The following is a 23,500-nucleotide window of genomic DNA, read 5'->3' as shown; positions in this document are numbered from 1 at the left end:
GTTGCAAATTCGGTCTCAAAAGTTGCGTGAGACTTGAACAAAACAAAGTCAAGTAAGTTTTGAGGAGTCCTGGGGGGTGCATGGTGACCCCCCCCCCCTTAGGTACCCTACTATGTAGGCCCTACATGTAAGCACATATATATTACATACATACATACATAAGGACGGGGGGGGGGGGATCCCCTCAAAGTTTCGCGCTATAAATCTGTCGCGAGGCTTCTTGACTTTGTTTGGTCAAGTCTCGCACAACTTTTGAGACCAAATTTGCAACATCCGCGTATACTTTTGCGAAGTCACGCCCATTATTGTAACGGTATGTCTCCCAAAAACGGGCACAATTTTGTGATTTTGTGTACATTTCCTATGGAAAACAGGTGCTCTGTCATGAAGGTCATGAAAACCTGATTATTTTTACAATTAATCACTTTCATTGATTAGTTTTGTGCTAATTATGGTAAAAAAGTGGTAAGTGACAATTTCCAATAGAAAAACAAAGATAAAACAAAAGTTGAAAAAGTTGAAAAACAAAGAAATACCTATAAAGAAATTATGAAAAACAATAGAATACATTAAATTTCATCTAGAACAGCCACTTTTCGTTCCTGTTAACATCTTGATAATGTTTTGGTATGTCATGAGGATCCCGAAAATGTAAGTTTCGAGAAGTCCTGGGGGGGGGGGGGGTGCACGGTGACCCCCCTTAGGTACCCAAGTATTACCAGCATGCTAAGAAGGATCTTTGCTCGCAGCTTATCTCCGGCAGCAGCACCAGTTAATGGTGCAGTACCAGTTGTGCGGCGGGCGGGCAGGGGCGCCACGGGCCGGAGATGTGCAGTGAGTGAGTGCAGTTTGAAAAGTACCGACATGAAATTGGCATCATGATTGGCGCGGACAGGTATGACGTATTGTACGCGCGGGCATAATATGGCCATTGGAAGGGCGTTGGCGATGCATGTGTGCGTACGTTGTATCTGTTTCGCATAGCTAGCGTGTCCGCGGCGCGCGCCTCAAATTGTGGATTCGAAGGCGATCGATGATCCGCCGATCGAATGGCATCATTGGCATGCATACGGTATCTAATTTTTCGATCTCAGTTTTCAAAGTTGTTGATAAAATCTGTCAATCTGTGTATATTGGCAGAGAGGTCTGTGTTGTCACGACGTCATTACATAAAATGAGTTTTTAACGTGACTAATGGGCTCCGCACAATAATTGAGTACCAGCTACTATAGATCACCAATTAGGGTCTACCCATAATAATCTCATATGCTACCAATATGGTTTGATTAAATGGGTTCTAGATGGGTTCTGGATGGGCACACCTATATGGGTTGCATGTGGGTTTTACATGGGAGATATGGACCAAAGAAGTCCCGAGAAATCCCATGTAAAACCCATATGGGACCCATATGGTTTGGTATACATGGGTTCTACGTGGCGTGCCCATGTGGGTTCTATGCGGGTTTTATATGAGGCATATGGGTCCCAGAAAGCCCATGTAAAACCCACATGGGCCCCAGATACTTTGCTATCTGGGTAGTCCTTTACAGTATTTTTCTTTACAGTATTTTTTTCCACCATGTTTAACTTATGCTTATGAATACGTACCACTAACGATGTATGTACACTGTATATACATGTATAATAATTGATTATGTACAGTGTATTATGTAAATGTACATGATGATACAGGCACCAATAAATCCAATAAAACGAAAGAATCTCGCAGGTTACATTTAGTGTCAAAACGCACCCCCTTGAAAAAGAAAAAAAGCTGGTGACGCCCCTGAAATGAAACAGAAATGAAACAGAATAAAGTTCAAACTTCAAAGTTTTATTCAGTTAAGGCAACTGTCATATACAGAAACATTCAAATCCAAACTTAAAACGTATCTGTTCCTCTCACTCTGAGGACTATAGTTGCTGTCTATATAATGTTCGGAACAATTGTATTTTTTATCTAGTACGTGTTTGTTTGTTGTTTGCCATTTTCTTGTCTGTTATCATGTCTGAACATGTATACAAACATCTATATATCTATCTTTTCATTTTTGAAGCTCCATGAGCACTGAAAATTACTTTTCCACGAGGTGCCCCCCCAATGTCTTGACCCACGGTACGCTTCTGTTTGTAGATTTCTCAGAATAATAATATAAATAAAATACATTAATGCATTGTCATTGGTAAGTGTTTGGGCGTTGACAGCATGCAGTATCATCAAAGAATGCAGATAATCGTTGTGTTGTTTGGATGCACTGCTAACTGGACCTTACAGTTAAAATTCATTGAGATGACAATCGAAGAATACATGAACACAGAACATTGTAGAGCCTTTAAAAAAATCATAATTACACTATATGTAAGCATTCATTGGTTGTGTATGCCTTTTCCCCTTTCTTTAAAAAAAAAAGAAAAAAGTATACTCCATTTTCCTCGTTAAATTGATTACATGAAGTAGGAACTTGATCGCCTGAAAATGAAATTGAACGCTCCAGACAAGCTTATCGGGACTATCACGTGACTATAGCGTGAATTTGAATACACGAGTAGGAAATGCAGTGCTTGCATTTGGAAATTGAACGCCCAAGCGTGAATTTCATTCGGCGAAAACGAAATAGAACTCCCATAAATGAAACTGATCGCTTGGATTCTTAAGGCCCTGTCACACCTTTCCGGGCAAGCTACGCAGGCTTGTTGCGTGTATGGATTTTCCAGCACGCAGGGAAATTTTCTGCGGGCGAAAAAGGATTTGGGCGAGTTTCGCGTGTGTCTGATTTGCTGGACGTGTGCTAATAACGTTCTACTCACGTTCTAGTTACGGGCTATTTGCGTGGGAGTTGCCTGCGAGGTACTACCGACACGAACCTTCTACTTGTTCTGCGTGGACATCTGCGGGCAGTCTCCGCGACTCACCCGGAACAAGTTTGAGCATGCCCAAGGGCCCGTCACATCTTTCCGGGCAAGCTTTGCTTGTGACTTGCGGGGAACAATTTGCTACCCGGAGGTCCCCGCAAATGGCCTGCACAGTGACAGTACCTAGCACGTAGCCGCCCATAGTTGCGCATGCAAGTCCGATTTACCCGCAGCCAAGTTTTGAGCATGCTCAACTTTTTCCTGGTGACTCGCGGGGATTACCAGCAGAGGTCCATGCACAACACCAGTACGAGACCAGCAGCTGCCGCAAGTCACAGGCAGTTAACCCGCGTGCATGTTGAGGGTCAGTTACTGCCTTTGTGCTGATTAGTTGAGAATCGGCTGCGGCCAGGATTATGACATTCTCTGGGACCTCTGCCAAATAAATATTCCTTCAGAGGAATTCCTTCACTGAGTTGTCAGCCCCCACGCGCCTGACACGCAGGTCACACAGAATACCCGCAAGTAGAACTTAAGTAGCACGCGTCCAGCAAGTATAGGCCTTCTCCCACCAACGGAGACGTCTCCAAGTCTCCAACTTATCAGTCGCAGCCGTCGCGGAGACGTCTCCAACATAAAAATGGCTTGCGGTCTCACTAAGGAGATGTCTCAGAGACATCTCCGCTAACACAATGCTTCAAGCAGTAGGTTCTTCGAACAAATAGAAAACTTGGGTTCTCTTCCCGTTTTCCCTGAACCTTATCATTTTAAAGCTAAAATCTCCTTTTAGAATTTGATATTAACTAAAAAAGAAATCATGTCTGGCGCTTTTTGGTTGGTTTTGAGATGCACGCTCACATTTATTGGCCTTATTACATAAATGGATTTTGTTGAATTTACATTTTATTGAAATATAAACAGTAACACAAAAAATTGAATGCATATACCTACACTTTTTTTAAAGTATACTATATGTCACACAAATTATTTATTGTAACGCAAATGAATGTATGTGGAATTTAACTATGACCTCAAATGTAGGTAGGGGCTGCCCTTCAAACATTATTCTTATCGAGAAGGGAGGATTCCACGTACAGCTGCTCTCTTGTAGGCGTTATCTTTGAATTTCTCGTGGGATTTGTCACAAAATTCAGCATGATCCTCCCAGAAGTCCGCCAACATTTGCTGATGCTCCTCTTTTCAGAGATATTCATTGACCTCTTTTGCCATGTTGGCATCACATGCGTCCTCAGCAGCCACAGTTTCTACAACAACTTGATCAGCACTGTCAGCCTTCTTCTTGCGGCCCCCATTGGCCTTGGGCAGCATGTTGGTAGAAGTAATGGCAGATGTCAAAAAGTTTCAAATTATGATGGAGCCGTTGCAGGATCACCTGACTTGATCTAGGCAGGATGTCAGCACGCAAATGGGTCACTTGGTTTCTAAAGTAGGTCAAACAGTGTCAAATAGAGTCGCGGAGACGTCTCCGCGACCTCTCACCAGTTTTTCTGGTCTCAAGCAGGTCGCGGAGACGTCTCCGCGACCTCTCACCAGTTTTTCTGGTCTCAAGCAGGTCTCGGCGACGTCTCTGAGACGTCTCTGAGACATCGCGGAGACATCGCGGGGACGTCTTACCAGTCGCGGATATAAGTAGTCTCCGCGACGTCTCCGCAACTAATGGAGACGTCTCGGAGACGTCGCGGAAACAGTCTCCAAAAAAATCGAACATGTTTGAATTTCTTGCGACTCCTCGGAGACTCTGTAATTTTCAGGAGACGTGTCTGCAACTAGCAAAATCTGGAGTTGCGAACTAGTCGCGAACTAGTTTCAAGCCCGGTGAGATACCCCATTAAGACACATGCAAAACTCACCCAAATCCTTGTCCGCCTTCAGATATTGTCCCGTATGCTGAAGAAATACCCACATGCAACAAGCCCGCGTAGCTTACCCGGAAGGTGATGAACATTGCTTGAACATGGCTGCAGGTAAAAAAGATTTGCGTGCGCGCTTCCGGGCAACTACGGGCGAGATACGTGCTAGGTACTGTCGTGTGCGGGCCATCTGCGGGGATCTACGGGTAACAAAAATTGCTCTCCGCAAATCACACGTAAGACTTGCCCAGAAAGGTGTGACAGGGCCTTACTGAATTTGAATGCCCTTATATTGTCGCGTGCGTGCGCTGTGTGAATTTGAAAGCACATTCATGAATTGAAATGACAAAAGTATGAAATTGACCGGGGAAAACTATATCATATACATGTATTTTTCCCCCCAGATTAAAAGGAGTGCTTCCTTCAACGAACGGAATTTTAATGATTATAGATCGCAAAGATCAGGAAAAGAGATTAGCCATTAAAACTTTTAAAATAGTGCTACATTTAGTGAAATGGGAAGAGCTAAATATTTTGGGGAACTTTAGAGTAGTATTTTGTTCTTGTTGAACTTCTTAAAAGTTATTTTGTTTGGCAGGTTTTAGGATGTAATTGCTTGGGTTTTCGTTGTTGTTGCTTGTATGTTTTATTCCTACCTTCTTACACACCGATAATTAATGCTTCCCTGGCATTATCAACACTGTAACTTTGTGATTTAAGCATTTGAGTATGTGAGAATGTGAGCGGGCTAACCGGATATGGGGTTGGGTAGGAGTGTCTTGTTTCTCTCTATTTGATGTGTTTATTCTTTTCCATTTTTATTTATATACAAAATTCTTTCTTTTTCATTCGTAATTTTGACAATGTGGAATTATGTTGTCACAATGAAATTTGTGTTATCTTGTCATGAATTGATTTGAATATTGTTTATGTTGTGATATGCGCCGCGCGGGTTCATTCTCACTTTTCTTTTTCTCTTATCAAATCTCAGTTTATCGAGACCTCACGCATATCAAAAACAAATGGGAGATTCAACTTGTGTTTTATGCCTTGTTGCTTTTATTGCAGCACAAGTTTCCAAAATACAGGTAGATATTCCACAACACCAACATTGTGAACAAGATACATCCGGGCTGAGAGCTATCTATCCCATGTCTCTCCTCTCCGAATTCCAGGTTCAGACTCCCCTTTCCTCTAAGAAAGCTAGCCTACAACAACTCTAAACAAAAGATCCTACAGACAAAGTTCATTCCCCTAGAGTTAATCCCGCTATGTACAGACTCAATTACATTCAGGGTGGCCATTCAATTCCAAACAATGCAACCCCCAACCTGTGCACATAAAAACGTTCATGGCCCCAAGATACAAAAGAGTTGTAGATCCCTCTAAACACATCTATATACAAAAGCTACTTAATTCCTCTTGGAACACAACTTTATTGCCAACCCTGACAAATCCAAGAAACCGTACAAACCCATGAGTCAACTTCACTAACAATACAGGCACATAATTAAAAGCTACACTAACTTTGTAATTTCCTGCAGGAAGTTTACACACTCTAGTCTATTTACAACCCGAACTCTGCTGCTATCATCCACAAAATTGTGATTTATTACATTTATATGAAAAAGAAAGAAAATAAGATATCAACAAAAACAAAAATACGATTAAGGCACTCTAAACCACAATAACAAAAAAATAGAAAGAAGGAAATAAACATACAACTACTATAGTTAATGTACAGGTTGCTATTGCCATAGGTGCTTTACAGGGGAGGGAGCACATAACATAAGTGAATAGAATGATGTAGATTATTATTTAGTCCGTCAAAGTGTAACCTCCACAATTCTTATAAAAAATAGACTAGAAACTTACGTTGTGCGACGTTTAGCTGAGTGACTATCAGCTTTTTCTGGCATCCTTCCACTGGGAGAATATGGTCGTTATATGTGCCAAGTCGTGCAGGAACGGTGAAACAGGAGGATCACCATCACCATATCCCTTTATACGTATTCGACCTCTCAGAGAAGATATTAAGAGACTATTGGCTAAGCAGAGTGTCTACACAGCATTCAGACCCCATAATCCTCTAAAGACAGAGACTGGTCCATGTGAAAGACAAAACACCAAAAGAAAACCAAAAGAATCCTACATTCGAGAAACACAAAGTCTCTGAAAGCTCGTATGAGCCAACACAGAAGACCTACCGAAGCGTTAACAGCATCCCGGAATCAGTTGTTTACTCCCACCTCAAAGATCTCGAGACAAACCACTCATTTAACAAGAATGTGGTGGTGCTCGACGGAGAGGCAGATTGGTTCGAACAAAGAGTCAAAGAATCCATTTGCGAACGATTAGAGGAAAGTAGCCTCAACAGGAAGGGGGCCTCCGTTTCAACCTTTCCCATGCATGGGACCGGGTGATCCGAAAAATTCCGAGCCGTCTCTTTCACGCACTGAAAGCGCATCAGTGAGTGAAATTCCTGCCGAACTTGACACATATAAGGACCATTCTTCCACTGGAAGGGCGACTTAAAATTTATCGTCTGTACGTCAAGGAATTTTGGGATCACCGACTTGTATGCTGGTGAAAGGTTGTGTCGGAATCCCCCTCCCGTGTTTAGTGAAGGATTCTCCGCGTTCACATTGTGAAATGTAAAGGCAATTACATTGGTGAAACCAAACAGCCTCCCCAACATCGCAGGTCCGGATCAGCTGCGAACGAGTCTGCCGTATTCACCCACTTGAAGAACAAAGGACAATACTTTCAGGACAAAGAAGTCGATATCATTGAGAAGGAAACTAGATGGTTTGAACGGGATTCCGTGAAGCTGTGTATGCGAACGCGGAGAATCCTTCACTGAACTTAATGCCTTCTTCAGTTACATTTTTAAAATGCGAACAAGGACCTCCTCTACGATACATAATTTGCGGTGTCTTCTTTTGAATAGCATCACCTATTTTTGCGAAATATACAAACAAATTGACATATCCACTTTATCGTTGACCTGTGTGTTATTATTCATAGTGTATTCTATTTGAGTAGATATATTCTTTGTGGGAGTAATAATCTTCAAAGATTTCCAAACATCTTAAGTGGAATAAATGATATTACTTACCTAATTTTTCTTTGCCTGAGGCCATTTTATAGTATCTCCGTTTCTAAGCTCCTTGTATAACTTCGATTCTCTTTGAGTCTTGTTTGATTTAAAAATGATTTTTTTTTTTGTCTTTCTCTTTGACACATTGGACATAAAATTTCTTCCTTCTCCAAGGGGATTTATTTCTTTTTTTAAAAATTTTTTTATTTTATTTCTGAGAGTACTTATACATTCATCACACTTAATATTGTTTTTTTTTCAAACTCATCATACACTTCAATAATAATATGGGGTGTTTCTGCGTGGTTCCATTGTTCCTTTGAAATTGCTGTAGTATATTCTTCCATATTGTATTTACAAACATTTCGGGACACCTTATATGTATGTACATTTTGTTACTGGCTATCATTTTTCACACTCTAAGTACAATATACTAGGCAGTGATCACTCAAAGATATAGTGTAACATTTGTGAAGTATTTTTTCGACCCTGTTAGTTATGATAAGATCAATTTTAGACGATGTAAAGTTTCCCCTTGTGGGAGTACTGACTACCTGATGGAGATTGAAAGAGGTCAACAACTCAGGGCAGGTGTTTTCATTACCAAGATGTACAACGTTGCTACGTATCAACAGTTCAAATCATAACAAAATCATTACCCGTATTATCTATTTCACCAAGCAATCTCTCAAATTCTTCAAATATATTGTACTTTTAGACTATATATTAGGTGGCCTGTGCCATACTATAACAAATATTGCTTCACCATTTGTGTATTTACTGCTTTAGCTATCAACTCCAGATTAAATTCAAAATCAATTCTTACTCTTTAATTAATTTCTCCTTTTACACAAGCCGCCACAATTCCACCTTTACTACCTCTGTCTTTCCTTATCAAATTATACCCATCTATATTCAATTCTGAATCATCTATTTAATTGCTCAAGAAACTGGTTTGCCTAAGAGTGAAAATGTCAAATTCAGCTTTCTTAGATAAAATACGTAACTCTTCAATATTTTTCGGTTTCTGTTTTAATGTAGTTCTGATTTCACGTAAACAGGCAGAAATTAATTTCTTTGAGTTTCCAAACAGATGTTAGCTTATGTGTATCAGATGCAAACGGTAGCTCAAGCAATACACAGTAATCACATAACAAGTCATCTGTCAAGGTCTAAATACTTAAGCTTCTTTACTGCACTTAAAAGGGCACCAATTATTACATGGAACGCCAAGTACAGAGTTTAGATTAACACGTACTGGTCTTTTGCACGTAACACATGGGTAGCGTATAGACATATTGAAATATCGGGGTCATCCCACGAGACCGACACCCACGGGTCATACGGTCCATGAGACCGACATCAAAAATAGGTCCATGAGTCATATGGCTCACGAGTCATACAGCCCATGAGTTCGACACTTCACACAAAAGGCTCACGAGACCGACACTAAGCAAAGAAAGCCCACGAGACCGACATTACAACAATAGAGGCTCATGAAACCGATAGTACGCAAAAAAGACTCACGAGACCGATACTAGGCAAAGAAAGCCCACGAGACCGACAGGAAAATTACATACTGGCAAGTGCAATTTCGTCACGCTATCGAGCGAGAGATTGTAACTAATTGAACAGCATCATCTACGTATCAACGACATCAACTATGTATTTCTACACGTGTGACTTTTAGGGGAGCAGTTCTGTCACGCTACGGGGAGTGACATTGTTACCATTATTTTGTAAAATAAAATTGTCCCTCTTCATGGGACCCCCAAAAGAGAAAAGATGTGTGAAAAAATAATAGACAAGAACGATGTATGGTTTAATTGTAGATGTCATCGTGCTACTTTTATTAGGCTTTCTCAATTTCTAGCTAGATTGTGGACAGGGTGTAAGTTTTTTCCCTTTTCTTTCTCGCTTCACTAGTTAAGTAGGCCTTATTAGATATCCTATCCGTTTGCTTATACCCGCCTGCTTAGAGTTCAATTTGTAATTTTCTCTCTAACTATAATTCGACGGATGAAAACGTTTTATATCGCTGCGATTCAACTCGGTGTTTGTAAAATTATTGTCCTCAAAACGGTATATTTCTCATGAAATAGAATAGCTGTTTCCATGGATGCATCTTCTTTTTCCGAATCCTTAAAGCTACCTTAATAGACGATTACATTATTTTCTGTGAATTTACACTAAATCAACACCTTTGCAGATGACTGCTCCCCTCCATATCATGTAAAGCACGTGTGCAGTGCAACATTGACCATTTTGTGAAATATTTTCTTGTAAACTTCATTTCACAGCTGTTCTTTTTTAGTTGGTTGATCTGAATGTCCAAATCATTTCATTTTTTTTTTCTATGTAGGTGTATACCGGTATGTGTTTTGCGGAAAGGGAAACGAGGGTATTTTGGCATTTTCAAAATAAATGTTGAACCATCTCATGCACTTTTACTGAATTTTGTTTATTTTTTCACAAACACACACACATTCAAACACAATTAAAAATCCTGAATAGTTCAGGGGATGAGGGAGGGCATTGACGGGGTAATATCCTTTATCAATTCTCCTTATCCATCTCTCATATCTTCCTTATGCCATTATGTGGACACCCTATACAATTAATTGGTCTATAGGTGGCGCTGTTCATCCTGTCAGTCTTGTGGGCCTTCTTTGCTTGGTGTCGGTCTCGTATGCCTCTTTTGCCTATTGTCGGTCTTGTGAGTTGTTTTTTTTTTTTGTGTGTGTAGTGTCGGTCTCATAGGCTTATTTTACTTGATGTTGAACTCATGGGGTTTATTTACTCAGTGTCGAACTCGTGGGCTGTATAACTAGTGGGTTGTATGACTTGTGAGCTGTATGACTCGTAAGCTGTACGACTCTTGGGTGTCGGTCTCGTGACGTGCACCCGAAATACCAGTGTCAATTAGTGGTGGTACCTTGCTAATATCGTACTGAGTTTAGTCTCTCGAGGTCCCGTTGACTTTGTATCAACCCCTTTCGTCTCCTATTTCGATCTCCTGTCAATGCATGAATTCTCCCGTCTTGCGTACACGTCCAAACAACCGATGGATGTCCGAGTCATGTAGAGAAGTTGTGCGCGAGGTGCTGTCAGGTGTTTGTTGATGAAAATCGTCAATCCTTCCAAATTACGTAGATCTGTTGCTTGATGTTGTGCATCGCGAATTTGATCATGAAGACCATCTCAGATTTCTGTCTCGATGATTCATTCATTCATTCATTCATTCATTCATTCATTCATTCATTCATTCATTCATTCTAGCGTATGGCACAGTGTGTGCATGGTTGATACCGTTTGCTGACTATTTCTAGTCACCTGGGGCGAACCATCAGGGGTCGGCATCATTCGCCCATTTTCTTGTGAGGGTGGGTATGGGGACCACTTCACCGAGTTGGCACCCTGCTCCTTGAGATGAATGAATGAAGTGGGTTCTTTTACGTGCGTGTGACGTGCGTATGTCCTATCCGAGGGACAGTGTTTTTGCCTCTTACTAGAGGGGACAGAATGCTTACACACAACATTGCTCAGTGAGACTCGAGACTCGAACCCGTTACTCTCGGATATGAAGGTAGACGCGCTACTGACTGAGCCATATCCCCACACTTGCCCCCAAAGTAGCTGGATTACAGGCGCACGCCACAACGCCAGGCCTGCCTCAATGATGATGTCGCGTCGGCGTCTTGCTCATTCCGCCTATCCTGTGACTTGTACCGATGTCTTGCGCTTTCAATTCAATGCCGAAGTGGTCTTTGACGATGTTTGTGATAACTTTGTTGGTGTTCTTACCCTGCATTTCATTCACGCCACTTAATCTTAGTGAGTTTCTACGACTGTACTGTTCGTGAGCATGTAGAGTGTTGTTGACTTTGTCAAGACCATTCTGGAGTTTTTCGATCTGCGCGTTCAGTTACTCTGTCTTTTCCTGGTGCGTTTGTATGTCCATCTTTATAGCCTCGTAGCCATCTTGGCTTATTTGTTCTCAGTTTTCTTTACAACAGCCACCAGTTCCTTGATTACGTCTTGGAAACAAAGCGTATCCGAGCCACTGTTGTTACGTCCAGTTCAGGCTGTTCAATATCTCGTTCCTTCCTTCGTCATTGACTTGTTGAGCCTTCGGGTGCTCCACGAGCGTATATTTGGCACCTCGTGTTCATTCATGTACTTTCCGGTTGGCTGACAATATGCCCAAATTTCGTCTTTAAATTCCACGGGAAATTGAGCCAGATATCACGAATAGTACGGTTCAATCAAATCCATGTAGCATTACCAGCGTCCAGGTTCATGACTTCGTCCGTACAAGTGAATAAGTAAAGACAAATTTTGGCGTGTTTTTCTAGAGACTGAAGTGTCTCTTTCGTATCGTGTCCAGTCAATTTATTTTGGTCAATGCATTTTTCTTTCTTCGGGATTCAAAATAAATAATGATAAACAAATGAAATAAACAAATTTGCCTCCTTACATCGGCTAAAGTGTGCACAAGATCGCTGAATTTCAATTCTAAATATGACAAGTTTCCTCGTATGGAATGGAGATGCCCCTTCCACACCTCTCTGCCCTCTTCTCTTTGTTCCACCTTCATTGTCCGTGAATATTTATTTTTCTTACTTTTTTGTTGGAAACTTTCCAAATATTCCACGTAAAGTATGCAGTAGATCGCTAGATCTTAATTGTAGAAGTGCAAACGTACGTTTTCTCGTGCATGTGTTAGGGGGAATACCCCTCATACACACACTCATACTGAAACGCTGCTTTAATATGGTCCGGCAACCTAAAAGGTGGCTCATCGTTTCAGCACCCCTGTGAAAACAAAATGTTCCCAGGGGTCTATCTATGAATTATGCATGCCGATGAGTGTATTCATACAGTTTGAGCGTTTAAAGATAAAAAAACCCCTTCCCGATACAGACCTTCACTTCATAGAATCGTAGTAAAGCATCATTATCAAAGCTGGGAATCGTACTTAAACTGTAACAGCAACAAATAGTGAGATGATGGCATACCTCTAATTTATATCAGGGACAAAGTCTTTACGGACATTTGTTTTTCTTGTGTGTGTGTGTGTGTCGGGTTTGTCTGGTGTTTGGGGTGCCGAGGTCTTGATCATTTCCAATTTTTCCTCACAAGAAATTCCATTCCTTGACAAGTTTACATTGATGTTACACTGTCAATTCAATTCAATGCAATAGTTTATTTCCATCAAAGAAAAAAAAATGATTCAAATCGATACAAGTTGTCAATTTGACTTTCATTCATCTAATAAGGACAGTTCGTCAAACACAGAAGTATATGCATGAATTATATGACAATAAAAAAGAAAGAATGCCCACTTTGCCATGGTAACAAAAAAAAAGGTAATCATCATAACGGCGGAAAAGAGTGTTCCAGTGTTCCACTAAAAAGCCAAGCTTGTAGGACGTGGAACACGGGAATGAAAACAACAACAAAACCAATATACCAATTAGAATATATTCATATTAGATTCATCTAGATACTGATTGTACATTAATATCATTGTTATATGATGTACAAACATACTATAAACGATACTTAGTATTATTTCAGAATGCATACATATAAAATATATCATAACATAACAATATTATGGCAAAGACACTATTTGGCCGTGTATACCAGGAAAATGTGACCAAAAAAGAAGATATACACGCGGTCACACAACAAAACACAGAAATAACATATATATACAGGTATATATAATACAAATAAATAAATGAAGAAAACTCCACACACGCAGTTACTGAACGAAGAACGAGGAAAGAGGAGCATGGAAGAATGGAGAAAGAAAATTTGATTTGATTTGATTTGATTTGATTTATTGGTTCCTGCATTATATCATTGTTTATGCAGATACATACACATATATCATATACATTGTTGGTACCATACATATAAATGTATATACATAAACATTAAGTGCTAACAAGGTAAGTTTCTTCATTGCCTTTAGAATGTACAGCAATACAGTTTCTTCATTGCCTTTACAATGTACAACAGAACATAAGTGATGCAATGAATAACGCAGAAGGGCTACAGCTTAAGCATTGCTTGATTTGCATGCAGCCCTCGTACATAATACATAACATATACGACTATTATTGGGAATCAAGCCGGTCGCAATTTGGTACCGCATTTGGCCTTTTGCGCGTTTACAGTGAAACGAAGGCCGGGCTCGATCGCGGCTGCGCCCGGCCTTTTCACTCACTGTAAACGTGGTCTACGACGGTTGTGACTTCATTCTCTAGAACCCCATTGGCCTAACAAACTTCCTTGTGGAACGCCACATTCAAATTTTTTTTCCATTGAAGAATCAAAACCATTAACATGTACTTATTGAAATTTGTTAGATAAATAACTCGTGAACCATTGCAAGGCTTTTCCATGTATGCCGTAATTGGATAATTTAGAGAGAAGTATATATTGTGATTAATCGATCAAAAGCCTTGGACAAGTGCAGGAAAATGCCTATTATATGCAAAAATGTATCGAGTGCATGTGAAATGTTTTCAAAAAGAGGTAAGTAAAGCGTGTGTGGTATTGTGATTCCCTCTAAATACAAACTGAACATTTGTAAATATACTACTGATGTTAAAAAAAACTTACGGTTCGGATATATGCTTAATTTTGGAAATTGAAGTTAATAACGATATCGGTCTGTAATTGTTGACATCATTCTTCTACCCTTTAGTATATACAGGAATAACTTTTGCAATCCTCATCTTAATTGGTACAAGTCCAGCCATGAGCTTTGTATACGCACTAAATTAGTGAGCGTGTTTTTATAATTCACATATTTTTGTCTATTGTTATCAGTGGGATTGCTTCTATACTTATAAAACAAATTATTTTTGCTGTTAATCGATCTTAAAAAGACTGGGTTGTCAACTGGAGTCTTGGAGTTCTTTTGCACTAATTTTCCTTGGAAAAACGGAATATTTTCATCAATTTTAGAAGTGATAGTTTTCAGGAAATAATCATAACACAAATCAAGATCAGTACTATTGTATACAAAAGACCAAATAATATCTTTTCAACTATATTGCTCATCAATAAGATTATTTGTCGTAATATTACATTTCTGATAATCGTTTTGCCTGAGAATTAACTTGATTGGGACTTGTGTAATGTATGATAGAATAATTATTAGAGATGTCTGAAAGTACAATACCAGACTCTGGAATTGGGAGAATATTACAACAACAACAACAACAACAACAACAAATGTTATCTAGTGGCAGATCGATCAGTAACACGGGTAGGCTTAAAGTTCAAAGGTAATAAAGAAATAGACATTAATGTTTCTACAAGTTCTTGCGAAATATGTTGGAAATAACATTTCATAAGATCAATAATGAAATCATTCATTAAATATACATGTTTATATATCAAAATAGACTTCTGAATTAAATGTTGTATTTACAATAACAAAAAAAGAATCATTCGGAGTCGATCCAGGGGGTCTGTAAGAAACCCCAATCAATATATTTTTACCATTTGGATTTACCAGTTCAAGACAAAGATATTCAATTACATCAATCATGACATTCAGTTCTTCGTGAATAGAATATTCAAATTTGTTAGAGATTTCATCATCTCTAACGGCTGATCTCTGTCATCTCTAATGGCTGATAATCATCTGCCGAGTGGACTGCCATCTCTACGTCATCAGCAGGTGGGGAGTTGATTTGAAGATACTTTTTACCTCTCCCGATTGTCATCTCAGTCGTATTGGCGTCGACGCTCTTGACTTGAAAGTCAACGCCACCTACCTCATCCATGCCCTCGTGCTTGTTGTTTTCGCGATTTCTGCAATACTTGATGCCATGGAAGACAAATACATAGATCAAGAAGTCCGCGAAGCTGAGGATGCCGTAGAAGGAGGGGATTGTCATCATGTCATACAAAAGAGTGGAGTCGTTGAAAGATAGGAGCATGATTGTGACGCCCAGAGCCGAATTCTGGATGCCCGTCTCAAAGCCGATCGTCCGGCACTTTGCATTTGGCTGCTTGAAGAGCCGGGCCGATCCGTATCCGAAGAAGTACCCGAGGAATGGCAGAAAGAACGTTGAAAACCAGATCTTCCAACTCGAGAGAAACATTCTGGGGTTTATGACACCCATAAGGATGATGACAACAGGAATGCAGGACAGACCAGCCACACCTCCAGCCTACAAAGATAAGGGAGGTAAGGGATACATTATACAGTAAACTTCGCATAAGTCAATTGTTCTCTTGAAAGACAAAGGTGCTATGACGGTAGTGATATTCGACTAGCCTGTCGACTTCTTTATGCCAAATTTATACTAGCATTCGTTTGTGGGTAAAACTAGGTTTGAGTTTGAGTTTGAGTTTGAGTTTATTTATAACAACAACATATGTACAAGAAAGTTTGAATACATCTTTATACATCAATATTAATACATATTAATACATATTCAACATATTGAATATAATCTATAATAATGGATCTATAATGGATAAATGATTATGTAATCTAAAACTATTTATAAAAAAAAAGAGCTACAATATGGCAATATTGTACACAATGAGGTTGCTAAAAGAACCAAGAGGTAGCACAGGTGCTAGTAGGTATTGGTCCTTTTAAACACGTATTACATAATGAACTAATAAAATACATTAAAAAAATACTGTTATAACGTTCTTGATTTGAAGTACCATTGTCTATACAGATCTAATGTGTTTTGCTAAATTACTTCGGAAATTTTTCCTGGTATTAATACTCCTTAAATTTTTTGGCAAAGCATTCCACAATTTCACTCCTATATAAGAAAGTGAGAGTTGACCATACATAGTTTTACATTTTGGTAAATAAAGCAAGCCTTCTTTTTGGCCCCTTGTTGAATAAGACTGTTGGATATTTTGACAATATTCTACTAGATCATGTGGCATATTTCCCTTTGATAAATCAAATATAAATGTACAGATGTAAAGTTTATGCAGTTCAAATACGTCCATTACTCCCAGTTTTTGAAACAGGGGATCAGAAGGTGTTCTGAGGTGTTATAGCATACTTATGTTGTATGTTGTTGTTAACTAAAGTGGGTATCTCGTTGGGCTGGAGACAAGTTGGCGACCTGGTGGCGACTCGAGTGTCTCTATTATAGTCGCGGAGACGTCGCGAATTGCTCCTCTTGGAAGTCGCGGGAAAGGCAATTAAACACGGGTTTTGTTTTTTTTCAGAGACTTTCTCCAGTCTTTAGATAGCTAGTCTCGGAGACGTCTCCACGACGTCTCAAAGTCGCAGCCAAGTTGCGGAAACCGATTTTGTCAGCGAGGTCTCCGAGACGTTATCTCTATCTTGCGGAGACTGATCGTCGACCTGCCAGAATAGTCGTGGAGACGTTTCAACAACTGAGGAGGCGGTCTCGGAGATGTCACGAATAAATTATCATCTTAATTGGACACGTCTCTAAAGTCGCTCTGGAGTCTGTCAGTGACAGTGTGTTTTCTACCACGCGCACTCTCCCATTCGTCTAACTAAGACTGTCTTACAACCAAAACTGAAATATACCGTAGGAAATGAGATGATTGTGAAAATCAGTTGTACGTGTATTAATGGGAATTTATGTAGTTGAGCCATATATCCATCCATGTAATAACTCTCAATGCAGCTGAATAATACATTCGAGAGACCGAGTAACACTTCATTTCACTAATCACTTAATAACAGCTAATACAGTGACATTAACCATGGACTTAATATAACATGGACTATTTACGGCAGTCTTTCTCTGATGTAATGATCGTCACCGACACCTGATTATGTGCATCTTAATGAGTACATTCACGATTGTGTAATCATGTATCGTACCTAACAAAAGAATCGTTTCCGTCACTTCAGTCTTGTTTCGCTGATGTGCCTTTTTTTTCAGACGGAAATGTCTTTGAATGAATACAGATGATGAGGAGCAGCAAACCTGAGATCATTACAAATTTTGTGTCAAAAGATGGGTAATTGCTGATTCGCACATTTTCGCACACGCATAAGACCTTGCCTAATGGCAAGATATATCTGTTCTCTACCACTACCGTCCCTTTTTGCTCTGGAATAAGCTGGAGAAAAGTGAAATATTTAGATCACAAATGACAATCATTCTGCCAAAATGTTAGCTTTCTTTTAAAAACTGCCTGCTTCTCCCAAGCAAAATTGTTTGAGGTATGATTTCCTAACATACACCACAACTGCACATTCATTTTATTTGATTTTTGTGAGTTATTTTCTTCAGCGCATATAGTTTTAGATTTCTCGAATCTCCGTCTTGTTCTTCTCCCGGCTTGCTGGCGGTGACGATCATGGGATTAAAGCAGTGAAGCATGCCAAAAATGTCTTTGTGGCGCTTTGGAGATGTACGGATGCATGAATTAATTAACGATACGAGGAATGTCGATGTGTATTAGGTCCATAGCGTTAACCTCTATGCTTTATTTTAATAACCCAATTCATACAGAATACATTGGGTGATTTCAAGTTAGGTGCCAGTGCTAGTGCTAGCTCCTACAAAACTGCCTGAAATTGTGCTCCAACACCGACGGTCAGGTTAATGCAACGAATCAAAATTATCGATCCCAACACTAGATGCTAGCATCGAAGCACCGCGAAATTCGCGGGAATAGCGCGACGAAGAAAGGAATGGCGCATTGTTAGTGTCAAATTATAATTTTTTTTCACCAATCAATTTCATAATTTTATCATTCAAGTTCCCATTCTGAGCATTCAAGTTCACGCATTTTACGCTCGCAGCATTGAAATCTCAGCAACCAAATTCAATATCAGGTCATTCAAATTTACTATCGGAGCGATCAATTTTTTATTTGAGTCATTCAAGTCTAAAGCCGCGTTCCCACGATCACAATTGGCGCCACGATTGAAGGCGTGGTTTTAATCGTGGAACAAAAGTGATGTTCTTATCAGATTGTATAAAATCTTGAGGTCAATCGTAGCAATCGCGTTAATCGTAGAAAATGTTTGGATGGTTCAAAAGTTTTCTACGATTTACACGATTAATTTGTGATCGTGACCACTGCATCAGATCGTGGGATCGCATCAAAACGCGGCAAATATCATCTTATCGTGCTTCTTAATCGTGTTGATCGGGATCGCCTTTTTCACTTCCCTTCCGCTTATTTTTCGCACATTTGCCCTTATTTATATCGCAGAATATATATTCTTTTCTTTTCCGCGAGGTGGTATCCTCCATCTTTATATTATCATTTCCAAACGGTAGATTGTATGATTGTGTGGGCATTTCATTAGCATTATTTGTAAGGTACATATAATTAATGTGTTTATAATCCCATGAAATGAAAGTTGTATTGTAGATTCTAGATATATTCAAAAATTATGCTTATGATATTATCATTAATGTCTTATTATTACCATTATACAGACACACAAAACAGGAGTGATTCCCCGTAATCAAAATGGGGTAACTTTTTAACGAAAACAAAAAATGAGCAAAAATTAAAACAATGGCAATTGTATGTCTGCACGTATTGAATAACTTCATTATAAAAATAGTGATTTCCTGAATCGTGCATGAGTGAGCACACATCAACGGCAAATGGTTACTTTTATAAAGTAACCGGAAATATTCTGTTTCTTGCGTATTGTACATAATGAATATCGTTTGACCCCTTCACATGTATTGTGACACTTTTCATTTATTTTTTGTGGTTCAGATAATGTAACCAACATCTCACAGGCCATCATGTCTCGTGAGCGTAAGAAGGAGTAGCACTAGCTGTGTCTTCGTTGAGTAAGCATGCACACTTAAAAGACGGAGCAAGAAATGCAAAACTGTACTCTTGTTATTGGATAAGGTGGCACAATGGATGATAAAATAACAACACTCCTGAAACATTCACCTCAAGCAGAATGTTTCACATACCCCACAAAAGTAACTTGGTGACTTTTTAAAAGTGACCATTGTCGTGGATGTAAGTCATGTAAGGTCACTCGTACATGACTATGAAGATCACTCTCGTTATTTTTCACGTAGAAGTCAGTCAATAAGTGTAGCAATACGAAATAATTTTGCTCAAAACTTTTTTTTTTGTTAAAAGTGCATTTATTTTTATTAGGGGAGTTACTTTTCTGATGTGTGAATATCAGTTATGTTCAACATTGTTAGATAAAACAGTAAATCAAGCGGGTCGACTATCTGAGGTTGTGGCTGGCCTGGGTGCTGCTTTCAGATGATAACGTATACAATCGTCATTCGCAATACTGCAAAGGTCACGTTGTCATCATCCTCAACCTGTCAACCCTTGCCATCATCAATGGTTGTGGATAGTAGGCCTAATCACTGTGCAATTTAAAAACAATGAAATCCATTGTCAGCCGGACTATGATATTCCCATTTGGGTCCACTACATAGGAACATGCATTTCAGCAATGAGCATTCAAAATCATTTCAAGCCGGTGCGCAGCGGCGATGGAATCTCGTCGGTCATTCAAATTCGTGAAAAGGCAACCATGTTCCAAATAAGTGCATTCAATTTAAAGGAAGTCTTGCATTTAGTTTGCTTGGGGTCGTGTGTGTGTCTTTTTCACATAGCTTTGAGTAGATTAGGCTTCGTGATGAATATTATTTATTTTACCATATAGGTCCACCTGTTCATTCTAAAATTTGAACTTTATAGCGAGCATGACAAGGGTAGAATGGTAGTCAGTGATACAGGCACATCAGGTACTGTAAACGAGCGAAATAACGGAGGTTGATTGAAACCTCCGAGAAAATCAATTTCGACTACATGGAAACATAGATCATTGTGTGTCAGTCTGTCTTTAAACTGATGCATTGTTTGGTTACTGTTGGAGCGTTGTTCCTTTTTAGTGCGTGCGGTGTCATCAAGGAGTATGTCTAAATAGATGTTGTGTTGTTTGGTGCACTGCTGATTGGATCTTATAATTTAAAATTTCTTAAAATGAGGACCCAAGAACACATGAACACAGAACAATACAAATACTTCAACATGACTGAATGCATATAAGCCTGGGTTGTGGACACCTCTTTGCTTGTTTTATTATATATAAAAAAAAAAAAACTTTCGCCCATAGTTGCCCCCATCCTTACCCCTTAAAGGGATGGTACAGTATTGGTGGAGATGAGAATTCGGCTTTTAATTTTTTTTTTTTGTTGCGAGATACCAAGAAAACACTTGTGAGATAGTACAGAGCATACCATTCTAAGAGCAATTCAAAATTTGCTTGATGAAAATCGGTTCTGGAACGGGCTGAAACATCCCCAAAAAAAGTAAAACAAAGCGATCGTAATAAAAGTTGGGTCCCACATTTTATTAGGAACGCTCTGTTTTGGATATCTCGGCCATTTCAAACCCAATTTTCATCAAATAAACGTTGAATTCCTCATGTAATTACATGCTTTTTCTCATTTCATAAGTGGTTTCACATTATCTCACCAACAAAATGTTAGAAACTTGAAGTTAGGTCTCAACCAAAACTATACGATCCCTTTTACCCTCATTCTTCAAAATATATGAAATACATTACTTTAACATACACTGCAAAAATATTGGTGTTAGATTGATAATTTAACACACAAAAATAAAATCAGCACCGGAAATTTAAGACCAGCTCGGTATTTCATATTTATAAAAACAGCCTTTTTGCAGTAGGCCTACAATGATTTGTGTAATAAGCCTTTGTGAGTGGTGTATACCGGTGCGCTTATTTTCGCCCGTTTCTCCCCCATCCTTACCTCATTACCCCTTCTAAAAAAATCTTTCCTTAGATTGATTGCACGTTGTAGGAAATTGATCATCTTAAAATGAAATTGAACGCCCAAAACATGCTCATCGGGACTATCGCGTAAATTTGAATGCACGAGTGGGAATTTGATTTGACGGAAACGAAATTGAGCTCCCATAAGTGCAATTTATGCCTACACCACGGACAGAATACATGCGAACATCTTTTTCTTACCAGGGAAGTGCAATATTCAACACCTTACCAGTATTCTTACAAACTTGCCCCTCTTTTGAAAGATTTAGAAAATTATGCCGTCAATTGAGTTACACGTTTTAAATAAATATTGATTATGGTATAATGATTATTTATTGAATGTTTTAACAATTTTGTATTTTTTTTTTAATGATTTCTTCTTTGGTTCCATTAACCCCTATTATGGTATTTTAAACTCAGTTTTATATTTTTGGTGTGTCATTACAGTAATTTCTATTAAACAGGTTTTTTTTTTTTTAATAATACATTTTGTTTATGCCGAATTCAGAATATATTTTAAGCCAGTCTCCATGGTCTAAAGTATCTTTTAAAGTTTGTATTGTTTTGTGTATATGTGTTATACTTGTATATGTTTTTTTTTTTCTTTCAATGAAGTCTATTGTAATACAATGTTTTTATCATGTATATGTACACAGGGCTCCCCTGGAAAGCAGTTGTGAAACTGAGGGGACTACCCTGTTTAAATGTGACGGAATAAATAAATAAATAAATAAATTGATCACTCGCATTCTGAATTTGAATGCCAGAATATCTTCGCGTGCGTGCGCTATGTGAATTTGAATGCACATTCATGAATTAGAATGTCAAAAGTATGAAATTGACCGGGAAAACCTATATTAAAAGAAGTGGTCATGACTGCTTGGCTTAGACACATAATGAGGAAGAGGGATTAAAATGGCACAAATTTCATCCCCAAATCTCCAAAATACAACGATCTTATGTTCCCATGCTCAAATCTATGTTGTCATGTCAAGAGTGTTCGCATACGTTACTTGGGCGACCATTGCATTACCATCAATAAACTTTGCACGTACAACGTGAATCTACTTTGTCGGTCTTGCACAGCAACGCTAACACCAGCACCAAACTTGAAATGACAAAGATTATAATCCCTAGGGGCTAGTGTTAGTCAATGGGGAAAAAAGCACGTAAATCGCAACACAAACGACGGAGCTCGATTCAGCAGCGACATTCAATATCGGCCTCAACTCCACCTACCAGAAATACGTATTTGAGGTCAACCTCGCAACACCGACTGGTTTCAATTTCGGTTTTATCACCGGTGATATTTATACTAGTGCTGAGAGAGCACAAGCACTAGCACCGACCTTCAAATCACCCATTCTACACTTATTCAAAGTATTAAGCTATATGACGGCATTACCTGCATGATGGCATTAGCCAGATTGTGTGGTTTGTCATAGCAAATAAATCCTCCTCAGTTCAAGGGTGTGATTCCAGTTTCCCGAATGGCTGTTACAGAAATTGGATACTTAATTTTAATCGCGACTCCGGGACCAGCGATCTCCTTGCGTGGGAAGACAACAGGGAGTTTTCGCTAAGGACGGACGCGTCCACTAGGGCGCGGACAAGCCTAGGAAAGGTTGCGCAAGCGAATTCTGTCATTTCGGCATCCTGTCCGCGTCAGACGAGGAAAAGTGTGCGAATCGGCTTGTCCTGGGACATTCCTAGGAATGTCGGCGGTATGTCCGCGCACTGATTGCGGACGTTCCTAGAAGTGTCCTAGGAATCACTCCGAAAGAGCGCGAAATACCCCGGAATATGCTAATCGTATAGCCGGGCAGCGCGGAAGCATCTAGGATTACACCAGGAGTGGCAATATCATGAACGAGGACA

At 39.3% G+C, this 23,500-nt stretch overlaps 1 protein-coding gene across 1 annotated transcript in view; it reads right to left on the bottom strand.

Annotated features, from left to right (window-relative positions):
* Positions 1-15,452: 15,452 nt before the first annotated feature.
* Positions 15,453-23,500, bottom strand: part of LOC140231068 (ileal sodium/bile acid cotransporter-like) — a 104,919-nt gene continuing 96,871 nt past the window's right edge. The window contains exon 4 of the mRNA XM_072311220.1: positions 15,453-16,025. Coding sequence (XP_072167321.1) covers positions 15,453-16,025 — 573 coding nt within the window. The remainder of the gene's footprint in view (positions 16,026-23,500) is intronic.

This window comes from Diadema setosum, chromosome 7 (assembly GCF_964275005.1).
Source record: "Diadema setosum chromosome 7, eeDiaSeto1, whole genome shotgun sequence".
Taxonomy (NCBI): Eukaryota; Metazoa; Echinodermata; class Echinoidea; order Diadematoida; family Diadematidae; genus Diadema; species Diadema setosum.
This window is presented reverse-complemented; position numbering and strand designations above follow the sequence as displayed.